Source organism: Crinia signifera, chromosome 2 (assembly GCF_055691185.1).
Source record: "Crinia signifera chromosome 2, ASM5569118v1, whole genome shotgun sequence".
Taxonomy (NCBI): domain Eukaryota; kingdom Metazoa; phylum Chordata; class Amphibia; order Anura; family Myobatrachidae; genus Crinia; species Crinia signifera.
Window position 1 is genome coordinate 13968176 of NC_139218.1, and position 22660 is coordinate 13990835.

At 46.8% G+C, this 22660-nt stretch overlaps 1 protein-coding gene and 1 pseudogene across 1 annotated transcript in view; one reads left to right on the forward strand and one right to left on the reverse strand.

The window, feature by feature from the left end:
* The first annotated feature begins 5704 nt into the window (after positions 1 to 5704).
* Positions 5705 to 5840, forward strand: LOC146060863 (U2 spliceosomal RNA; annotated as a pseudogene).
* Positions 5841 to 7331: 1491 nt separating this feature from the next.
* Positions 7332 to 22660, reverse strand: part of MPZL1 (myelin protein zero like 1) — a 34182-nt gene continuing 18853 nt past the window's right edge. Inside the window, exons 4-6 of the mRNA XM_083171582.1 lie at positions 21587 to 21722; positions 18047 to 18152; positions 7332 to 10259 (exon numbers count right to left, since the gene is read on the reverse strand). Of these exons, the coding sequence (XP_083027708.1) occupies positions 10158 to 10259; positions 18047 to 18152; positions 21587 to 21722 (344 nt within the window). The 3' untranslated portion in view covers positions 7332 to 10157. The remainder of the gene's footprint in view (positions 10260 to 18046; positions 18153 to 21586; positions 21723 to 22660) is intronic.

Consider the following 22660-nt stretch of genomic DNA (forward strand, 5'->3'; position numbering starts at 1 on the left):
AGTGGTTCAAAAGGAGGATTCTGTAGCATGGATAGAACCAAGGACAGATCCCAAGGTGCCACTGGCTGCTTATAAGGTGGTTTGAGTCTAGCAACTCCTTGTAAAAACGTCTGAACCTCCGGCAACAAGGCTACCCTTTTTTGAAAAAATATAGATAAGGCCGATAGTTGTACCTTTAACGATTGCAGACTAAGGCCTGAAGAAAAGCCATCCTGCAAGAAATTCAATAGTCTAGACAAACTGAATCTGGAAGTGTGCAGCTTCTGTCTCTCACACCATCTAATGTAGATTTTCCAGACCCTATGGTAGTTAGCCGCAGACACTGGCTTGCGGGCCCTCAACATGGTCTGAATAACCTCATCCGAAAACCCCTTTTTCTTCAGTAAGGCGGTTTCATAAGCCACGCCGTCAAACTTAGACGAGCTGGGTCCTCGTGAAGGAACGGCCCTTGTAACAACAGGTCCTGGCGTAGAGGAAGTTTCCATGACTCCTTGGACAACCTTAGTACATTGGAGTACCAAGACCTCCTGGGCCAGTCTGGAGCAATCAGAATTGCTTGTACCTTTTGGTCCCTTATCTTCCTCAATACCCTCGGTAACATGGGCAAGGGAGGAAAAATGTACACCATCTGGAACTCCCACGGCACTGTCATGGCGTCCACCGCCCATGCAGTCGAATCCCTTACTCGGGAGCAAAACGTCTGAAGCTGACGGTTCGATCTCGTTGCCATAAGGTCTATGTCTGGGAGACCCCAACGACTGACAATCTCTTGAAAGACTTCTCGATGGAGAGACCACTCTCCCTCCTGTAGGGATTCTCTGCTGAGGTAATCCGCCTCCACATTTTTGACTCCCGGTATAAAAATGGCCGATAATGCTGGAACATTGATCTCCGCCCAGCTGAAGATTTTGGATACCTCTGCCATAGCCATCTTGCTGCGAGTCCCGCCTTGATGGTTCAAATAGGCCACCGTCGTGGCATTGTCCGACTGAACTTTCAGTGGAGACCCTCTGAGATACGTCTCCGCCTGTAGTAAGGCATTCAGTACTGCCCTCAGTTCTAGAATGTTTATGGGTAATTTTGTCTCCTCTACTGACCAAAGCCCCTGCAGTCTCAGATGAAGGGTCACTGCCCCCCAGCCCTTCAGACTGGCGTCGGTCGTAATGACCAGCCAATCCCAAGACCTGAGAGACTTTCCCATTTGTAAATTCTCCACATCTGTCCACCACAAGAGAGACCTCCTGGACTCCGTGGACAGGTAAAGAATCTCCAATTTCATCCTTTTGGCATCTCCTGACCAACAAACCAGGATGTTCCATTGAAAAATTCTGGAGTGGAACCTGGCATACTGCAAGGTTTCGAAGGTCGCCACCATCTTTCCTAGTAGTCTGACTCCCTGCCACACTGATGGTGCCGGGGCTTGTAGAATTTCCAAGACCATCAGTCGAATTTCCATCGATTTGGATTCTGGGAGAAACACCCTGTGAAGATGTGTGTCTATGATCACCCCCAAAAATTTCAGAGTCTGCGTTGGTGTCAAGTGGGACTTGGGTAAATTTAAAATCCAACCCTGATCTCTTAAAAACTGTGTCGCTCTCTCCAGGTGGATCATCAACTTCTCTGCCGATTCCGCTTTGAAAAGCAAATCGTCCAGGTAAGGGATAACAGTTATCCCCCCCAACCTGAGAACTGCCGCCATAATGGACATCACTTTGGTGAATACTCTCGGAGCTGTGGCTAGTCCAAAGGGAAGTGCCTGGAATTGCCAATGCTTCTCTCCTATTGCAAATCTTAGCAAGGACTGGAATTCCCTGTGAATGGGAACATGGAGATAGGCATCTTGAATGTCTACTGATGCTAAAAACTCCCCTGGTTCTATACTCAGCAGCACTGACCGTAGAGATTCCATGCGAAAGTGATCCACCCAGAGATGAGCATTCAAAGATTTTAAGTTTAGAATGGGTCTGAAAGACCCGTCTGGCTTGGGAACCAAAAAGAGTATTGAGTAAAACCCTTTTCTTCTCTCCCCTAGGGGCACTGGAATGACCACCCCCTTCTCCTCTAGAGATATGGCTGCTGCCAAAAGAGAAGCTCTGAGGGAGGCTGTTTTTGGTAAGGGCGTTGGAAGGAACCTGCGAGGGGGCGGTCCCCTTAGCTTTATCTGATATCCTTCTGAAACAATTGAAAGCACCCACGGATCCTCCGTGGCTACCCTCCAACTGTCCTGAAATTGCAGGAGTCGACCCCCTACCCTGATTCCAGAACAGGGAGTCGCCGCCCCGTCATGCCGAGGGTTTGTCCTCCCCCTTGGCAATGTGCTTCTTATTAAAGGCGCCAAACCTGGACTTGGACGTCCTACCTCTGCCGGCCTGAAATCTTCCCCGGCCTGATTGACCTCTGCCAGATGCTCCCCCCCTAAAGGTGGAACGAAAGGACTGCTTGAACACTCCAAATTTCGACCCAGTAGACTTTGAAGTAGTGGGAAGAAAAGTGCTCTTACCACCCGTTGCCTGTTTGATTATCTCCTCCAATTCAGAGCCAAACAACAACTCCCCTTTAAAGGGGATATTCTCTAAGGACTTCTTGGACTCACTATCTGCGTCCCAAGCCTTTAGCCAGAGAGCCCTTCTGGCCGTGACAGACGTGACCGAGACTTTTGACGCCATCTTGGCGCCCTCCTCGCTGGCCTCACCAATGTACTCTGCGGCACACCTTAACTTTTCCACCATGGCCAAAGCTTCTGCATCATGCTGCAGATGACTCTCTAAAGACTCAGTCCACTTGATCATGGCCTTAGCCACCCAAGCCGAGGCAATGATGGGCCTCATAGTGAAACCCACTCCCTCAAAAACTGCCTTTAAACAACCTTCTACCTTTTTGTCAACCGGGTCCTTAAAAGCCGCGCCACCCTGCACTGGCAGTGCCGTGGCTTTTGACAATCTGGCCACAGAGGAGTCCACCAAAGGAACTTTCTCCCACACCTTAACATGATTTTCCGGCATGGGATACATGTTTGCATATTTTTTGGCCATTAATAACCTCTTGTCTGGGACTTTGCCAGCCTCACCCAGCAGAGCCACCATGCCCTCATCAGATGGGAAAGACACTGGATCCTTTTTACTCCGCTTAAACACACACTGTGCAGAAGACTTTTCTTCTACAGGTAAATCCAATGCCTGTTTGACGGCCCAAATGAGGTCCTCAATACCAGAGGCTGAGAAATCTGCTTCCTCCCCCTGTGACCATGTTAAATCCTCTTCCTCCACATCATCATCAGCATATACAGGAGGAACCACTGTGGAACTCTGCCGCAGCATAAATTCATCAGAAACCTTCGTGAATTGCTCCAAAAGGGAAGACATTTTATGTACCCCCTGAGCAGTATCCTGCATAGTCTGCAGCAATATGGGGTCTCCCTGTGAAAGGGGAAGAGATCCCTGAGATGAGGGAATGGGACCTGGTGATCCCACCAACGATCCCCTTTGCCTGTTTAATGCCTCTGCTAAAGCTTTCACAGACTGTCCCAAAGCCACAGCCCAGGCCGGCTCAGCCTCCCTGGGACTAGTAGTGCGAGTTCCACAGGGGACAGCTTCACAGGAAGGGCATAATTCCCCCTGGTCCAACTGTTCAACCGACATATTAACATTACATTTTTTGCAATGATAAAACATCTCAAGCGCTCCCTCCCCAGCAACAGAACTGCCTTCGTCCGCCATGATAATATAAAGTATTAAACACTGCACAACGTTCAGGCAAAGTCACAGAGCAATGCACCAAGTGTACTTATCTGTTTTCCTGTTGCTTAGCGATACAGTGGAGGAAGCGTTCACCAGAGAGACTTCCAAGCAGGCTCTGTCTTTCTCCGCTCCGCAGCAAGCACAGAGTAATGGCGCCAGAAACGAGTGGAAGAGTCCAATCTTCCAAACCCTGAGGGAAGTCGCGCTTTTGGCGCCAAATCCTCCTCGGACGCACCCACCTTGTCTCTCTCTATCTCCAGTAACTCCCCCTCTAGGGATTACTTGGAGTTGCCCAGAAACGCTGGGCGTCCTGTAAGGAGCTTCAACTCCCCTGGGGGATTTCAGCTCCCAAACCGTTAAAGATGGCGTCCGCCATCGCTGGAGGACCCTTCCCCAAGATCCCCTTCTAGCAAGGCGCTGGATGGGGTCCCCCGTGGCCCAGGACCAGTCTCCGTCTGAGCGGAGCTCAGCGCTGTGCAGAGCGCACATTCTCCCTGAATGTACCTCTCCGCACACAGGACACTGACAGGACGCGCTTCTGTCTGTGTCCTGCTGCGCTCTCAGCATGTAATGACTTCTGCAGAAGTCCTATGCTGGCAAAACCTGCACTATAAGTTAAGAAAATAATAAAACCTAACTAAAAAACCAAAGAATAAAAGTGTGGCTGCGCGCAGCCACTCAGCATTGCACCCACTCCTGTGGGCACCTAAACGAAACTGAGGCATGATGGGATGCAGAAGGGAGGAGCCTGCTCCCAAAGTTTTGAAGCATAGGTGCCTGGCTCCTGGCGGACCCCTCTACATCCCTACATCCCAAGGTTAGCTGTGTCACCGGACTGGACGAAAGAGAAAATTCAATTTTTAATGACACACATAGGTTTTGCAGGCCGGACACGGGTTCAGTGTGTAAGCACCAATCCTAAGAAAACCTGGGTTGAAGTGTTGTGTGAAAGGGGTGTTTTATGAGTCTGACACAGCTCTTCACAAGGACAAACCCGTGTTCAAAATGCAGGGTTGGACACGGGTTTGCAGTCTGAAAGTAGTATATGTAATCACAGAAATGTACAAACATCTGAAGGCTTTCCATTTAACCCTGGTGTGGTACCATGGGGGTCTATCTGAATCTGAACCAGTTTCTTTGAAACTATCACGAATAGTGACCTTGCCTTTCACGTATTTTCTCGTAAGGACTTCCTAAGAATGTGGCACACGTTCCTTTTGTGTCTTTGTTTATTTTCTATTTAATGTTATTTGTGTTTGCTCAGGGTCTTGTTTCATGGTACCACACCAGGGATTTAACCGGGACGCTAATGGATCACACAGGGTCTGTGGTTGGCTGGCTACAAGTCTGCATTTTACCTGATATTAATCAGCCACAGAACATGTGCAATTTAATGATTGTCCAGTTGTACAGGGACAGTATGGTCTATGGGAGAGTATTGGATGTTGGAAAAGTCAACAATGCTAGGGTTGGGGTTGTGAGCAGCTAAACAGAGGCTGGGAGGTGCTGCTCTAGGACAAAGCAAACCAGGTTAACAAGGGTGTCTGTCTTCTGAACAGGTCATTCACTAAAAGCTGCATTTTACTAGACTCTAGCTCAGGGCTGGGCAACACCGGCCCTCCAGATGTTGATGAACTACACATCCCAGCATGCCTTGCATCAGTTTCAGCATGGCCACATAGCAAAACGAATGCAAAGCATCCTGGGATGTGTAGTTCATCAACATCTGGAGGGCCGGTGTTGTCCAGCCCTGCTCTAGCTGGAATGTCCGTCATTTTGCATATCGGTCAGTGCGTCTGCACAGTATCGTTTGTCCAGGACACTGGAAAGTTCAAGGGAAATTGTTCAACAATACCGGTCACTGTGTAAGGGCCTTCAGGTTAGTTACACTGACCAGAGCTTATATTATTGTCCAACTAGCAGGGTTATACGGACCATACATCTATTGTAATATGATGGTTAGACACATCGCTTCTCGGCCTTTTGGCTAAGATCAAGTGTAGTATCTGTTCTTATCAGTGGGTATGGACTGGCCTCTGGCAGAGAATAGAGAAAGGTTGGACTGAGTAGCTGCTCTGATGGGCGGAGGGTGTGGGACCCCTCTTTTTTGCCTGGGAGTGGTGAAAAGTCTGGCTGAGTACCTTCACCTCTGCCAGTGGTAGGTGGTGTTGTTTCTGTAAACCCACTGGTGAGAGGGGGGGAGAAACACTGGGCCTAGTAGTTTGACTCTCTTGACGGGGTTCGTAGCCCCTGAAGGATGAGTCAGCGAAAGGCTCAGTCTAGTATCCATTCCCAGGGAGCGGAGAAAAGCTGAGACCGAGTAGATTGGTCCAGGTTGGGCAAGCCACCAGCCTGGGCACAGCGAAAAGCTCAGCCTAGTATCTTAACCCTGGGAGCGGAGAAACACTGGGACTGAGTAGATTGCTCTTCCGAGGGGGTTGCAGCCCCTAAGGGAGTCTTTCGAAAAGCCCAGTGGAGTACCCATTCCCATCCCAGTGGCTGGAAAGTGCCTGCTGTTGAGACGGAGAAACACTTGGTCGGACGCTGACTGGCTGGCTGCTTGGAGTCCGAGGCTGCACTGTGCCCCCGGGGAAACTCGGGGGTGCCGAACATGCACGGGTGATCCCAAAATCACCATGCACTAGCACTGCGTACTTCCCCTCTAGGTATGCGCTTCACGTCCTTACCTCGTCCTTTTGGATGGGGTAGGACAATTTTTCACACCCCCACCCTGGCCTTCTGGTTAGGGTCCTTTATTATTTATTTCTCTTCCCCTCTCACGTTCGTCACTTTTCACGTTCCTTGTTTTTTGTAGTTTTGTCACTTTTTTTGGGTAGTGTGGTCGACCCTTTCGGGCCTTCCATTTCCCCAATGTGCCGAAGCTCTCACCTTTTGGGGAGAGCTTCGTGCCCCCTGAGGACGACCCCGAGCCGCAAGGCGGAGGGAAGTCTACTGAGGGCCTCTCCAAACCTTTGGGTGCGGAGGACCCACCGTCCTAACCCTTCCGGGGGTTGAGGAATGAGGGTCTCTCTAAGCTTCGGCAAGGAGGACCCACCGTTCCCTATTTTCCCCTCTTCGGCCTTATGGTTGAGAGGGGTTAGGGGAAAAACGGGGCCCTACCTCCTTCGGGAGATGGACCCACTTCGATCGCACAGCCCCCTTTGCACGTGTTTAGGCACAGCACTGGTGGTAGGGAGCACACCTCGGGCTCCTGAGTTTTTTCAAACTCATGATGGTTAGACACACACTGTATTCGTGCATCTAGCACTTCTGCCTAATCACCTGAAATGCCTACCAGCCACATTATATCTGGAAGCATGATGAATGACTGGGTATATATAGCATATTTGAGGTGGGTGGAGCTCAACTACAACTGCACCGTTCACTTTATGCAAATTTAATTTAGCTCCACCCATACCCTCCCTTAAGTGGGATGATTGACAAGTGATCACATCAAAGAGCTATTTCCTCCGCATGTGTACAATAAATCATGACCCCTATCACGTTTCATTAAACCCCATAATTAAAATAAAAAAAAAAAATACAAAATGCATAACAAACACTGTACAAATGTAACACACACACACTGTACACTGAAGTGTAAAATAATTTTATTCCAGTATAATAACTGTAAAAATACAGAAAATATCCTTTTACAATTGCATTTATACGAGATCTACTCCAGCCGACCGGTACGGGCCCCCCCTCCCTCGGCTGAGGGCCTCTGGTGGGTCTTCAGCAAGAGGAGGAGTTTGCAGATCATGTGACCCCACGCACCTTGCAGCAGACATGTCAATGCAATTCCAGAAATGAATACAAAATAAATTCCAGTTTACAAAAAAATGTGAATCAGGACACAAAGCAGTTCTAGCTTTGACACAGTAGGGAAAGCGTTGGATAACCGCGAATACTCATTTATATTTATAAAACATAAAGAACACAACATAGCTACAGCCTATTCCCATCATTGAAATACCCCACAGTTCTCCCTGACATCCTATTGGCTATTGTAGATGCCCATTCGTTTATGGTTTTATTAATAACTGTTTTATGTTAGCAGGCGGCATGATTTAGAAAGGAACGGTGGGCAGCGATTAGTGGGAAAGACCCTCTGCAAAGACCTCTCTGTCTTTAAAGATACAAACGGCTTCCACTTGTTCACCTGGCAATTCCATCATCATCCCCCCCAGTCTGTCTTGGAGAGCCATCTAGAGATTATGCTACAGGGTAACATTGCTCAAAAAGACGATTTCCGAAACAGGACTGGTCTGTTTATAACACTGGATTCGCAGTCACACAAAGTAGGGACTTTCGCCTGAAATCACCTGTTGTAGCCCATAATCACACAGTTGTTAATGCAAATTACATATGCTAACAATCCTCCATCCCCAACACAAGCGGTAACCACGGAGACAAATCGTGGAATGCACTGATCAGGTCTATGATTCCCATTGTTGGATAGGGCAGCTATTTACAACTCGTCATTGCAGAGAGAGTGTTATGAGTTTTTAACAGGCGATTTCGGGCAGCTGTTATACCATAAGTAGAAGTAAGTAGATTCCAGTAAACTGTAGTACTCCATTCATTTCAATGAGGCAGATGGTAATTTTAGTGGTTACCGTTTATTATGATTAAGGATTTGCCTAGCTGACAAGATGTATGGGTAGATTTACCATAGCAACCAAATCATTTTCTGCCTATCATTGTGTAGGATGCAATAGAGATATAATAGACAGAATCTGGTTGCTATGGGCAACAACACTTTTTATTTTCATAAGGTTTAGTAAAATTTACCCTATAATGCAAAATGAACATGGTGCCGATTTCAGCTTAAATATGCGTTCTTGGGTTAGGACCGACTCGGATACTCAAAGGAGACATAAAAAGGCCTGAATTATCACTAGCTAATATATCACAACACCTAGAGATACAAGTAAATAAAAACAGCTTGTACAATTTACAATAATTACACAGCCAAGTACATATTCATGGCACTAACATGATGTGTGGACTTAGTACCGTCACCTACACATAGTGGAGAGACTTTGAGTCTGGAGTGGATACAGGGAACGGGCATCAGCCACCAGGGAGACCACGTGGGAAGAGCAGATCCACAAGAACCGTGCTAATCACCTTAACGGTTTATGTTGGGCACTGTGCCAGCAGATTATTTGAATTTGCAACCTGCAGATTACTGAAACACATTTTCAGGTTCGTGCTCTCCAACACCATATATGGGCTCCTGGTATAATGAAATGATCATTTCCCGATTATCGGATTGTCTGTGTCCACTGCATGTAAGTGACCGGTACATGCTGCATCGATAGGCAACGTTATGGTTGACATTCAGGATATTAAAGCGAGGTAAAAGCAGCCACGTTACACCCCGTAATAGCTGTGCCAGTCTCCTGCCTGACTGCACAGTTATGGCACCAGACTGGCCAGTTACGGCACCAGACTTCTAAGTAACTTTCTCCCTTTTTTTTCCAGTTTTACATTTTTGTTTATTTTTTAAAATATATTAGAAAAATATGGCAAAGCACAGTCAGACATGCAGCGCTGGTCTCTGAGTTCAGATTAAATAGAGTATGTACAAAGTTCTATTATATCAGAGAGTTTAGCAGTGGCGTTCACAGGTACAAAACAACAGGTGATTACTACGCGCACGGACATAGATACAGAACAACTTTGGCAGCAAAAAAAAAAAAAAGCCCCTTACTGTTTTCTTCACAGACCTAATAAAGTTTTGCAGAATGCGTCATTCGATTTTACAGTCTCACCGGAGCATTATATGCACAGGGGGAGGGGGGTGGGTGCAGCAAAGAATACATACGTAGTGTAATCGAGACTAATTGCACTTATTTAGGGATGATTTTAGTACGGTGATAAATCTGAAAATACAAAATAGACTGGAAAACACATTATGGCTAGATTTCACCCAGAGATTTTACAGATATGATTTTTTTGAAGCCAGAGAAGGGTACATTTATCAATTCATACATATATAACTTAACAAGTAGTAGTGTAAACCTGTAATATCGTACGTATATACCGAAGGACAAAGATGTCTTGGCAAGCACCTGAATGTTACTTTCAGCTTCAGATATGTATATGACCTAAGAAAACAGGCAAAAAGAAAAACTCATGGAGGTGAAGGATTACAGCGGTGCTGCTAATAAATCAGACTAACATAAGGACCTTAGACACCACTGTAACATCTTAGCGCACGTGCTCCTGGAAGCGCACTCTGTGACGCACACACGTATACAATACACCGATACAGTCACATGCATTGGTCCCGGGTTGGCAAGGCTGCACATGGCATACGCGCGACAATTGTTTTGTGCCACGTAAAGCCCCATATTAGCAGTAGTCTATGGAATATATATATTTATATGTGTGTAACCAAAGGTAGGAGAGTCAGCAGTTCTTTCGGATGTCCGCGTAGACCACAGTTTCTGATTTGTTGATCTGCTCGCCAGCTCTTCCCGAGTGATCCAGCTGAGCGTAAATTACCGGCCCCTGAAAGGAGATGAGAGTCATTTCGGATCACCGTACAATAAAGTCAATGTTTTCCCTTGCCCCAATATTTTTTAAAGTACGTTTCGGAAACGTTGCGCGATTTCATTTTCTGAGGACAGTTTAGAGAATGATACTCGCATATGTGATTAACGCGTTCCCAAGAAACCATAAGCGGTCCCTTATTCAGTGGCCCTTTACCAGAAGGTTTGCACCAGGTGTAATAACATACAGAAGTAAGCTTTTATAGGGATCTGCTCTTCCACCTCATTCTGCAATTCATCTGTTCCATGAGAAAACCATAGAACCCAACTAGAAAGAAGACTCCTCGTCCTGCCCGTTAAAGTCAATTGTTCCACTACGTAACTGCAATGGTCTCCTCTTCTAGTGTGTGTTCAGGCCATAGGTAATCAGCGAGCACAATGGGACAGGCAGATCTCTCACCGAAGATACACTACGCAAACACCGTACAAATAAATCCTATTATGGAACAATCTCTGCAATGTTTGCTTGTCCCATGAAAAAAGCAACCAAGCGCCACCATGCACAAACGTGTGCGCCAAGAACTCTAAACAGGGCTGAAGTATTATCAAACCACCACCCAACTAACCTACAATCACCTGACAGATGGACACAGGAATCATCTGTATTCGGTTCTAAAAGGACCTTTTACAGAAGTACGAAGAACTGAATTAAACAGATACATTACTGGTACACAATATCCATTAATGTGCCTAACGATTATTATCTGAATGCTATTATAAAGTGAAAGGACAGACAGCGGCGTTCCGAGGCCAAGTGGAACGCTGTGCAAGTACTCCTTGGCAGGCAGAGATTGCACAGTTGTGTTGGAGAACGGAAGTGGCTGCTGAGAGGTATAGGCCACATTTATATTCAGTCTCTACACAGATTGAATTGATAATCACCTGCATTGTCTAGCACATGTAGTACTAAGTGTCTCTCCAGACGCAGGCCAAAGAGCCCATTTGAGTTATGTAGATCGCATAAACCACGTGAATGTGCGCAACACGAGGAACGATAGCTCAGCAAGTTATGCCAATGTGGTGCACACAGAGACGCCACACAAAAACTTTACAAAAAGCTTCCTGGGAGAGGTGCGGAAACAGCCCTGCCTTCATAATTAGTGTAATAACAGGACAATATAGAGGCTTCTAGGGGCCAGAAATACTAAATACATAAGTACTGGTGTCCAATGGATGATATGGTCACAGTTTGGTAATGGTTGAAAAATGTGTTTTCATCAATTAAAGTCTTTCCACAATTTTGGGGTACAGGAAAAAAAAAAGTCTTATTAATTTTCAGTGTTTTTATACAGGTTTATAAACAAATTGGAACAAACACTTACCTCTCATAAGCAAGTTCGTGAACCCCACCCCATCACTTACACCTATATTGGCCCCCCTCTCCCATCACTTACACCTCCACGGCCCCCCTCCCCCATCACTCACACCTATATTGGCCCCCATTCCCCATCAGTCACACCTATATTGGCCCCCATTCCCCATCACTCACACCTTTATTGGCCCCATTCCCCATCACTCACACCTTTATTGGCCCCCATTCCCCATCACTCACACCTTTATTGGCCCCCATTCCCCATCACTCACACCTTTATTGGCCCCCATTCCCCATCACTCACACCTTTATTGGCCCCCATTCCCCATCACTCACACCTTTATTGGCCCCCATTCCCCATCACTCACACCTTTATTGGCCCCCATTCCCCATCACTCACACCTATATTGGCCCCCATCACTCACACCTATATTGGCCCCATTCCCCATCACTCACACCTATATTGGCCCCCATTCCCCATCACTCACACCTATATTGGCCCCATTCCCCATCACTCACACCTATATTGGCCCCCATTCCCCATCACTCACACCTTTATTGGCCCCCATTCCCCATCACTCATACCTTTATTGGCCCCCATTCCCCATCACTTACACCTATATTGGCCCCCATTCCCCATCACTCACACCTTTATTGGCCCCCATTCCCCATCACTCACACCTATATTGGCCCCATTCCCCATCACTCACACCTATATTGGCCCCCATTCCCCATCACTTACACCTATATTGGCCCCCATTCCCCATCACTCACACCTTTATTGGCCCCCATTCCCCATCACTCACACCTTTATTGGCCCCCATTCCCCATCACTCACACCTATATTGGCCCCCATCACTCACACCTATATTGGCCCCATTCCCCATCACTCACACCTATATTGGCCCCCATTCCCCATCACTCACACCTATATTGGCCCCATTCCCCATCACTCACACCTATATTGGCCCCCATTCCCCATCACTCACACCTTTATTGGCCCCCATTCCCCATCACTCATACCTTTATTGGCCCCCATTCCCCATCACTTACACCTATATTGGCCCCCATTCCCCATCACTCACACCTTTATTGGCCCCCATTCCCCATCACTCACACCTATATTGGCCCCATTCCCCATCACTCACACCTATATTGGCCCCCATTCCCCATCACTTACACCTATATTGGCCCCCATTCCCCATCACTTACACCTATATTGGCCCCATTCCCCATCACTCACACCTATATTGGCCCCCATTCCCCATCACTTACACCTATATTGGCCCCCATTCCCCATCACTTACACCTATATTGGCCCCCATTCCCCATCACTTACACCTATATTGGCCCCCATTCCCCATCACTTACACCTATATTGGCCCCCATTCCCCATCACTCACACCTTTATTGGCCCCCATTCCCCATCACTCACACCTATATTGGCCCCCATTCCCCATCACTCACACCTATATTGGCCCCCATTCCCCATCACTCACACCTATATTGGCCCCATTCCCCATCACTCACACCTATATTGGCCCCCATTCCCCATCACTCACACCTATATTGGCCCCATTCCCCATCACTCACACCTATATTGGCCCCCATTCCCCATCACTCACACCTATATTGGCCCCCATTCCCCATCACTCACACCTATATTGGCCCCCATTCCCCATCACTCACACCTATATTGGCCCCATTCCCCATCACTCACACCTATATTGGCCCCCATTCCCCATCACTTACATCTATATTGGCCCCCATTCCCCATCACTCACACCTATATTGGCCCCATTCCCCATCACTTACACCTATATTGGCCCCCATTCCCCATCACTCACACCTATATTGGCCCCCATTCCCCATCACTCACACCTATATTGGCCCCCATTCCCCATCACTCACACCTATATTGGCCCCCATTCCCCATCACTTACACCTATATTGGCCCCCATTCCCCATCACTTACATCTATATTGGCCCCCATTCCCCATCACTTACACCTATATTGGCCCCCATTCCCCATCACTCACACCTATATTGGCCCCCATTCCCCATCACTTACACCTATATTGGCCCCCATTCCCCATCACTTACATCTATATTGGCCCCCATTCCCCATCACTTACACCTATATTGGCCCCCATTCCCCATCACTTACATCTATATTGGCCCCCATTCCCCATCACTTACACCTATATTGGCCCCCATTCCCCATCACTCGCATCTATATTGGCCCCCATTCCCCATCACTTGCATCTATATTGGCCCCCATTCCCCATCACTCGCATCTATATTGGCCCCCATTCCCCATCACTTGCATCTATATTGGCCCCCATTCCCCATCACTCGCATCTATATTGGCCCCCATTCCCCATCACTTACATCTATATTGGCCCCCATTCCCCATCACTTACATCTATATTGGCCCCCATTCCCCATCACTTACACCTATATTGGCCCCATTCCCCATCACTCGCATCTATATTGGCCCCCATTCCCCATCACTTGCATCTATATTGGCCCCCATTCCCCATCACTTACATCTATATTGGCCCCCATTCCCCATCACTTACACCTATATTGGCCCCCATTCCCCATCACTTACACCTATATTGGCCCCCATTCCCCATCACTTACATCTATATTGGCCCCCATTCCCCATCACTTACATCTATATTGGCCCCCATTCCCCATCACTTACACCTATATTGGCCCCCATTCCCCATCACTTACATCTATATTGGCCCCCATTCCCCATCACTTACACCTATATTGGCCCCCATTCCCCATCACTCGCATCTATATTGGCCCCCATTCCCCATCACTTGCATCTATATTGGCCCCCATTCCCCATCACTCGCATCTATATTGGCCCCCATTCCCCATCACTTACATCTATATTGGCCCCCATTCCCCATCACTTACATCTATATTGGCCCCCATTCCCCATCACTTACACCTATATTGGCCCCCATTCCCCATCACTCGCATCTATATTGGCCCCCATTCCCCATCACTTGCATCTATATTGGCCCCCATTCCCCATCACTTGCATCTATATTGGCCCCCATTCCCCATCACTTACATCTATATTGGCCCCCATTCCCCATCACTTACATCTATATTGGCCCCCATTCCCCATCACTTACATCTATATTGGCCCCCATTCCCCATCACTTACATCTATATTGGCCCCCTCCCCCATCACTTACAGCTCGAACTTTACATCTGATTATGAAAACACACAGATAAAGCGATGTGTCACTGGAACGGAATTGCAAATGTTTGAGGTGTTAAACGTGCACCTAATTGCAGTGATATGTATCAGAGTAGGGATTACTAAAGCAACCCACCTATGAATAATGTGACTTTATGCAGCCATCCAGGATTTTACTGTAAGTCGTTTAGCAATAAACAGAAGGAATAGTGGGACTAAGGCAACAGCGGTACACAGCCAGTGTCATGACCCTTCCATATGTATGTATTTTAAAAGGGATGTCAGGCGCGCAAGAATTCCATCCTGGAGGTGGGATTACCTCCCATCCCAAGAGTTTTAAAACTAAGGGAAAACGCTTTCAGATTCTCCTCCGGCCTCCAAATGGACACTCATAATGCACTTGATTCAAGCGTTCCAGCTCCCATCCTGACCCCCTGCTCTATCCTCTACACCAGTGGTTCCCAACCCTGGTCCTCAAGTACCCCCAACAGTGCACGGTTTCCAGGTCACCCAGTAGGTGCACAGATTATTCAGGCACATTTTAAAAGATCCACAGGTGGAGCTAATTATATCACTTGTGATTCTGTGTGGAGACCTGCAAAACATGTACTGTTGGGGGTACTCGAGGACCAGGGTTGGGAACCACTGCTCTACATTAACATTCTCTCCCTTGTCTCTGTCTGACCCTTCCTTTTAGATTGTAAGCTCACAGGAGCAAGGCCCTTTTCCCGAATGTTCTTTCCACTTCCCCGCTTATACCATAATTTCCTCCACACAACTGCACCCAAACGTCGGTGCTACTTTTATGGTAATTGTGATGGCATAAGACACAAAGGGCTGTATTCAATGCGGACGGTGAGGGGTTTAAAAGGTGAGGTTTTGCTGAAAACAAGCCACCCCTGCCGTTTAACCCCCATGTCGGCTGTTCACCCTATCCAACATTCCAGGGAATCCTTACTGTCAGAGGACAGCGAGGATTCCCTCAAATGGCTAGGCTCACGGCTAATGCAGGGGGCCCGCTTCATTTAGCTGCAAGCCTCTCTGTTTTGGCGGCCGCACACGCCGTTTCTACCTTGCTGTAAAAACCCAGCAAGGTGGAAACGGCTTGTGCAAAGGGAGGGGGATACTGACCCGCGAGCTGTGACAGCAAGCAATTAGCACTGCTCACCGTCACAGCTCGCAAAAGAGCATTGAATACTGCCCCATGTTTATAAAGCATGTATCCCATATGTTGCGATGTTCTGCAATGTAAGTCTTTGCTTGGAATGTTTAGGCTTATGTACTCTGCAAGGTGCTGTGAAACCCTAAATAAATATATAAAAGGATAATATCTATACTTGTTGCAGTCGCCAGTGGTGGCAACAAGGTAGAACACACATTTACTAAGAAACTTCATCTGATAACTGACCCAGAACTTCCTCTGAATGAGGTAGAACACACATTTACTAAGAAACTTCATCTGATAACTGACCCAGAACTTCCTCTGAATGTTGCCTATGTAGAGCAAGAAAACCAAGTGACTCCTGTGATGCAGGTGTGCATAGTATAAAGCAGCAGTGTTAACATTGAGTCCTGACCCCAAAGTGGGACGTGACTATCTCAGTATGGGGCCGTGACTCTAATATGCGGCTGATGACATCTCAGCCAGTGATCAAAGGAGTATCAAAAATCTGTTGAATTGTCCGTTACTCCCTCGCATCGTTTTGTGCCTCCACAATGCTGCCGTGCATGTTCGGTGACCATTCTGCGGTAACTTGCTGGGGTCCGGACATAATAATATTTATTATCTGACGGGATCCCAGAGCAAAACGGTTTGAGGAACCATGTGGCAGGGGACAAACCATGATAACCCATCCAGGGTAACCCTGTAGCAGAATATCGAACAGCTGTGGTAGAAATACTGAAAGTAGGTTCCATTTAATAAACCAGCCTAAAAAGATTCTTTAACTGAGAACAGGGAGGACGAGGAGGCTTCTTCCAGTGTGAGCATTCGCTGCATCGAATATGGGCCCTAGATTATGTTGGTAGATCAGGAATGATAAAATGACACTGCACTGATGTGCAAGGAGTACGAGTCCTGGTCAAATGTAGAAGGCGATTAACTTCGATGCAAATTGGGGTTTGCTTCAGAAAGAACCAGAAAACAAAGGAGAAAGTGCCTTATTGGATGGCAAAAATGTAATTTTCACTTCAGAACGAGAATCCAATCCTGAAAAATGTTGAGTTCTACTTAATGCATGCGGCAGAGGACAAAGCAGCGAGATTGTACTGCATTCTCATCCCAGGTGAGTGTGTGCGGTTCTGTCAGGGGACAGAGTGCTCCCTTACATCGCAGAATGCCGTGTACAGTTGACCAGAAACCACAGACAAGAGAGGGAACATAGAACAGGAGGTACGCGTTCGGTAAACCACGATGCAGAAATTGTGGCAATGAAGTGATTGAAACCGTCCCATCTGAGAGCAGACTTCTTCCCTTAGCTTCTGCAAAGGAAGCCTGGGAGTGGGGCGGTCAGTGAGGCCCATGTATGATCTGGTGAAGTCTGAGTAGGGGGGGGGGGGGGGGGGGGGGGGGGGGAGTGATTACCTTAGGAACATCCAGTGCCGCCAAGTGTGTTTAAAGAGAAAGCTACCTTAGGAAGAGGGTATCCATACAGAAAGAGCGTATAGAGGACAAATATGGTAAGGGGCTGGAATGCCACAGAAACTGTGAAATATTACAATGGTGGGAATGCATGATCATTGAAGGTAGACTAACCAGAAAAGCCTGGAAGACATACAGCAGCCTAGATGCTCAGTCTGATCAGATAATCGGGTTCCACCTGCTGAGGGCCCAGTTATAGCCCAGAACACATGGGATAAATATCTATAATGGGGTTACTCCATAGCTATAAAATCATCCATACCCCTATGGTTAAACCTCAGGTGGCTGAAATGTTCTGGCAAAAGTCGTTTAATATTTTGGCGACAGTACTGTGACATCACAGCACTCTGGTCCGGGGTCTCTCACACTACACCAGACTTACGCACGCATTGCTATCAATGTATTACAGTGGTCTATGCAATATGTATGGCCTATAATCCCAGCTGCCTTCTAAATAGAGTTCCACCACCCAATGATCTAAAACAGTTTGCCGAAAGCTGCACATACAGGTCAAGACGTGAACATTATGTGAAAACCCCTTGGCTATCACTTTTACTTAGCATTTACCTGCACGGTTCCAGAGGGGACGTTGGTTACCAAAGCCTCAGTGTTGGATGGAGACTTGCATGGAGGCTGCTTAACCGCAGACATCAAGCTTTCTGTTGTACTGCAGCTGCCCCGCAGGAAGCAAGCAACGGGTGCACAGGAGGAGCGCAAACCGTTCGACAGGTGTACACGAAGCCAGAACACAAACAGGTGACAGAATAGAGGAAATGAACGGTGAAAAATGAAAAGAGAAAAAAATAGAAAGGAGAAACAAAAAAAAAAAAGCCAAGATAAAGAAGAACGGAAGTGGGAGAAATAAGACAAATACAAAAATAAAACAAAATGACGAAATAATGAGTAACAAATAACGGTTAAACAAATCACAAAATGGAATTCACAGGACTGCGGAATGTAAACGTGACACAGAATAAGCATTTGCTCGTTGGATGCAGATGAAAGTACGACACAGAGCAGCATAGACTTGGACCCACATCTACAGCGAGCAGAAACCTTCACCCCCAAAAAGGGGATCAAACAACCCGAGTTCTAGCCCATAAATGATGTATAGAATTGACATTAAGTTTTGCTGTAATTACAGGAATCACACAAGATTGGCCTGCAACATCTGCTCTTCCGAAACACAGCCGGGTGCTTTCATCTTATGGTGTAAACAAGCTTCACTGCAGCAGAGAAAGCTGCACGAGAGATACAGCTGCAGAACTACTAGACGTTCCGTCCAGCTGATCAGGTTGTTCCACAGTACAGGCCAAGGGAATATGGCTTCTAGAATTTAAATGAACCTGTCCTCTGATTTGGGCATCTCCTATCTGACCACATTGACACAAAACTGTGCAGTGGAATGGTCACAAACACTAACGAACCTCCGCAGCATAATTATGGGGTTCCTGTGTTTGAGACCATGGCAACAGTTTCACAATGGTCTTGTCTGTCTGCTTCTTGTTGATCCCTGGAGAATTACACTGACGGGGGACTCAAAAACATTAACTGGGTGTAGTTCTGACAGCTAAAACATTTATAAGTAGACACATTGAGTTCAATTCCCCAAAAGGTAAGGAATAGTTACTGGTTCCTCACTGGGTAGCATTTATTAAATTATATTTCCATTGAAGCCATGGCTTTGTATTCCTCAGAACGCCTTCGGTTCCTTATATAACAGTCCCCGGCAAATTTATTTCTGCTTTTACCAAAGGCAAGAAACACACCAGTGAAAGCGACACCATGCAGAAGAAGAAGACGGCGCGGTAAAGGTTTGTGCGGCTTGCAAGAGACAGGAAGCGGTTGGAGAAAGATGCACACAGGAAATCTGAAGAACCGGCCACCCTAGTTACCATGAGGAAAACGCAGCTGAAGAGTCAAAGACACCAGTTATAGCGCCATGATCCATTGTCTAGATCTTACACCGTGTCTGCAAAGGGAGAACAACAGTCTGGGATCCTGTCCAGGTGGAGGAGGTGAGAAAACCCCATGCAAACTTCAGAAGGATTAATTATATTAGTCGAGTCATTATAATAGATTTATAAAACAGAAGGAAAGTCACCAAGCCATGCAAGTGATGAGGAGGAGAGTATTGCGTGTCTGTAGAACCCTTCCTACTCCATATATACGAACACACATGGACTGAGCGATAAGGATATCACAAGTCCCTGCACCCTATAAAGGCGAAGGCTGAAAACAGAGCTCATTGCAATTATCCTTCATTAGATTAGGAGGTCAAGTAATTGAGTTACTGCATCAATATCAGCATTTCAGTCAGGATAACCACACACATTATTATCATACCTCCCAACTTTCGGAAGAATCAAATAGGGACACAAATAGCGCCCGGAAAGGGGTTGTGGCCTATGTAAATGAGGGTGTGGCTTATGCAAATTAGGCGACGCCCTCGTTTTCGTCCGCGAATAGACGCTGTGCGCATGCGCACAGCGTCTATTCTGTGAGATTGGGGGGGGGGGGGGGACACGGACGGACTCCCAACTGCCCCCCCCCCCCCCCCCGCAGCGGGACACAGCCGGCCTCGGGAGGGACGCGGGAACGTCCCCAAAAATCGGGACGTTCCCGCGTTTAGTGGGACAGTTGGGAGGTATGTTATTATGCAAGGCATGTTAATGTACAAGCTCTTATAAATGTTATCATTGGTGAATTCTGGCTGCATCAGGAAACCTGGTTACATTCCTCTCATGTAAACGATAAATATTAGAAGTCACCTGTAACCTCTGGGGGAATGTAACTTCTAACATATAACATGCATGATCAAGAAATGTATACAAATTAAGGAGGGAAAAAAATGTAAATGACCCGTGAGCAGTTTCTTTACCTCAGGAGTGGGCATGTGATAAACCACCAACCAATCAGCTCCTACCTGTCATTTTTCAGACACAGCCTGTAACATGGCAGTAATCAGCTGATTGGCTGGTGGTTTATCACTCTCTGTGTTATCACTTCTCATGCTTAGTACATCTGGCCCAATAACACAAGCGCACAGAAGAGATGCACCAAATATCACTCTTGGATGATAGGTGCTGCTTTCATGGTTGAAAAACAAAACGGGGCAGGCAAGTAACACCTCACAAATCACATGCACACACACACACACACACAGCATTGCCGGAACATCAATCTTCACCTGGTAGCAGGTAACGTATAACGGGGGCTCAGCAATCCCTGGAGTGCCTGAGCTAATCTAGCCAGGCGGGATATCTGTTCATGCTAAAAGAAAATGGAAATTTGGGTATACTGCAAACATGAACAGAAGGAATGCTGTCTGCATACAGCAGGGATGGGGGTGGGGCCTCCAGCTGTTGTTAAACTACACATCCCAGAATGCCTTGCTACAGTTTTGCTATTTGGCCATGCTAAAATGGTTGCAGATGGGATATGTAGTTCAACAACAGCTGGAGGGCCGAAAGCTTCCCCATCACATGACAGAGAGATGCACATAAATGGCTCTTTTATAAAACAATACATGGACTGAGCTATACACTATTCTACAAGGAGGCATAGTAACCACAGCTGCTCACATGGGCTGCTCGGGTGCGGTACAGCTCTCAAACAATGTCCAGCTAGATCATGACACATGAAAAAGGTAAACGGGAGTTTTTCATGATTTTTGGCTCCGGCACCTGAGAGCAGGTGGACCCCCAACTAGTGTAGTACTTCGCTCCTCGTGCCCATTCGGAGTCCATGTGGATGGTAAAGCATAAAAGAGTCCCCCAAAATATTATGAAAAACTCATGTCCGCCTTTTGGCAGCACCGGGCGACTGACTGTCTAGCTAGACATCGTGAGTCATCCGGATCCAGCATGAAATACAAGCACACTCAAACACCTTCCATTATGCGCTAAGCTGTGGGATGACCCCTATGCTGGCTGCACTGTTCTGCTCCCACTATGCCCCATTCAGGATGCACAGCAGGAACGAGAAGAATGAATCCCAATGCAGCATTAACCATCTGTGGGCATTTATCCCCTGGGAATGGTCTGTGTAGTGTGCGATCAGCTATAAGACAGAAGTCATAGTAAGTAACTCTGGACACCGTCTTACCCAGAGTAATCCTTCCTAGACCTTTTCTTCTTTGTGATTACAACTGCAGACACAATGATGGTAATGAGAAGAATGCCGCCAATAACCGCACATATTATACCAACCAAGAATGGTACGTTGGTGACCGGGAGGTTCCCTGGAAGACAAAAGCCACAAGTTCTGGTTACACACAGCGTGTCATGTCACTGCTACATTATACAAAAACAAGTTGTGGGATATGGCCTTTCTATGGCGCAATGCTGCCTCTAGTGCGTACTCGTCCCTAGTTATCACCAAATAACCAAAACAATAATACAAAAATATACAAATAGGATTTTCCAAACTGTATGAGGCGCAAAAAAACTGTCCAGATGTTATCCCAACAGTCAAATTTCCATCCGGTCTTCCTAACCGTTATACGGTGGGTCTCGGAGCGTATCAGGAAAAAGAAGAAAGAAGACCACCGATTAGATGTAAACTAGATCAGAAGACTTTTACTGATAAGATCAAGAGAGTTGAAGAGCACAAGTGGGCGTACCCAACTCACAGTAGGGATAACACTGTATGTGCACGTAGCGGGTACTTGTTCCGTTACTTGCGAATCTTCTATATTCTCCCTCTCGGTTCTCAGTGTTGTATGCACCATAAAAAAGATTTGAACAAAAATGTGTGACTCTGAATAGATCAATACTATATATATTATTGTGACAGGAGAAGAGCTTTCTAGGCGCACCTCACTCACTTATAACAGGAGGGAGGCACACATATAAAGGTTTCTTTTCCAGTGTTAGTGCATCAGGTATATACACAAGTGAAGTGAGGAATAGTAGGCGTACCCTACTCACGGTAAAAGTAGGATGGTCTAAGCCCGTAACAGGTTCTTTGTCTTTCTATTCAGAAAGAATTTCGTGACTTGTTCCACAAGTTGTGAATCTTCTATGTTTCCCCTCTTTGCTCCCGGTTTTTTGTGTACCGTAGAGACAAAAATTAAACAACAGTGTGTGACTCCAGATAAATCAAAACTGTGTGTGTGTGTTTTATAACGGGAAATAGACTTTGTAGGCGCACCTCACTCACTTATAACAAGAGGGAGGC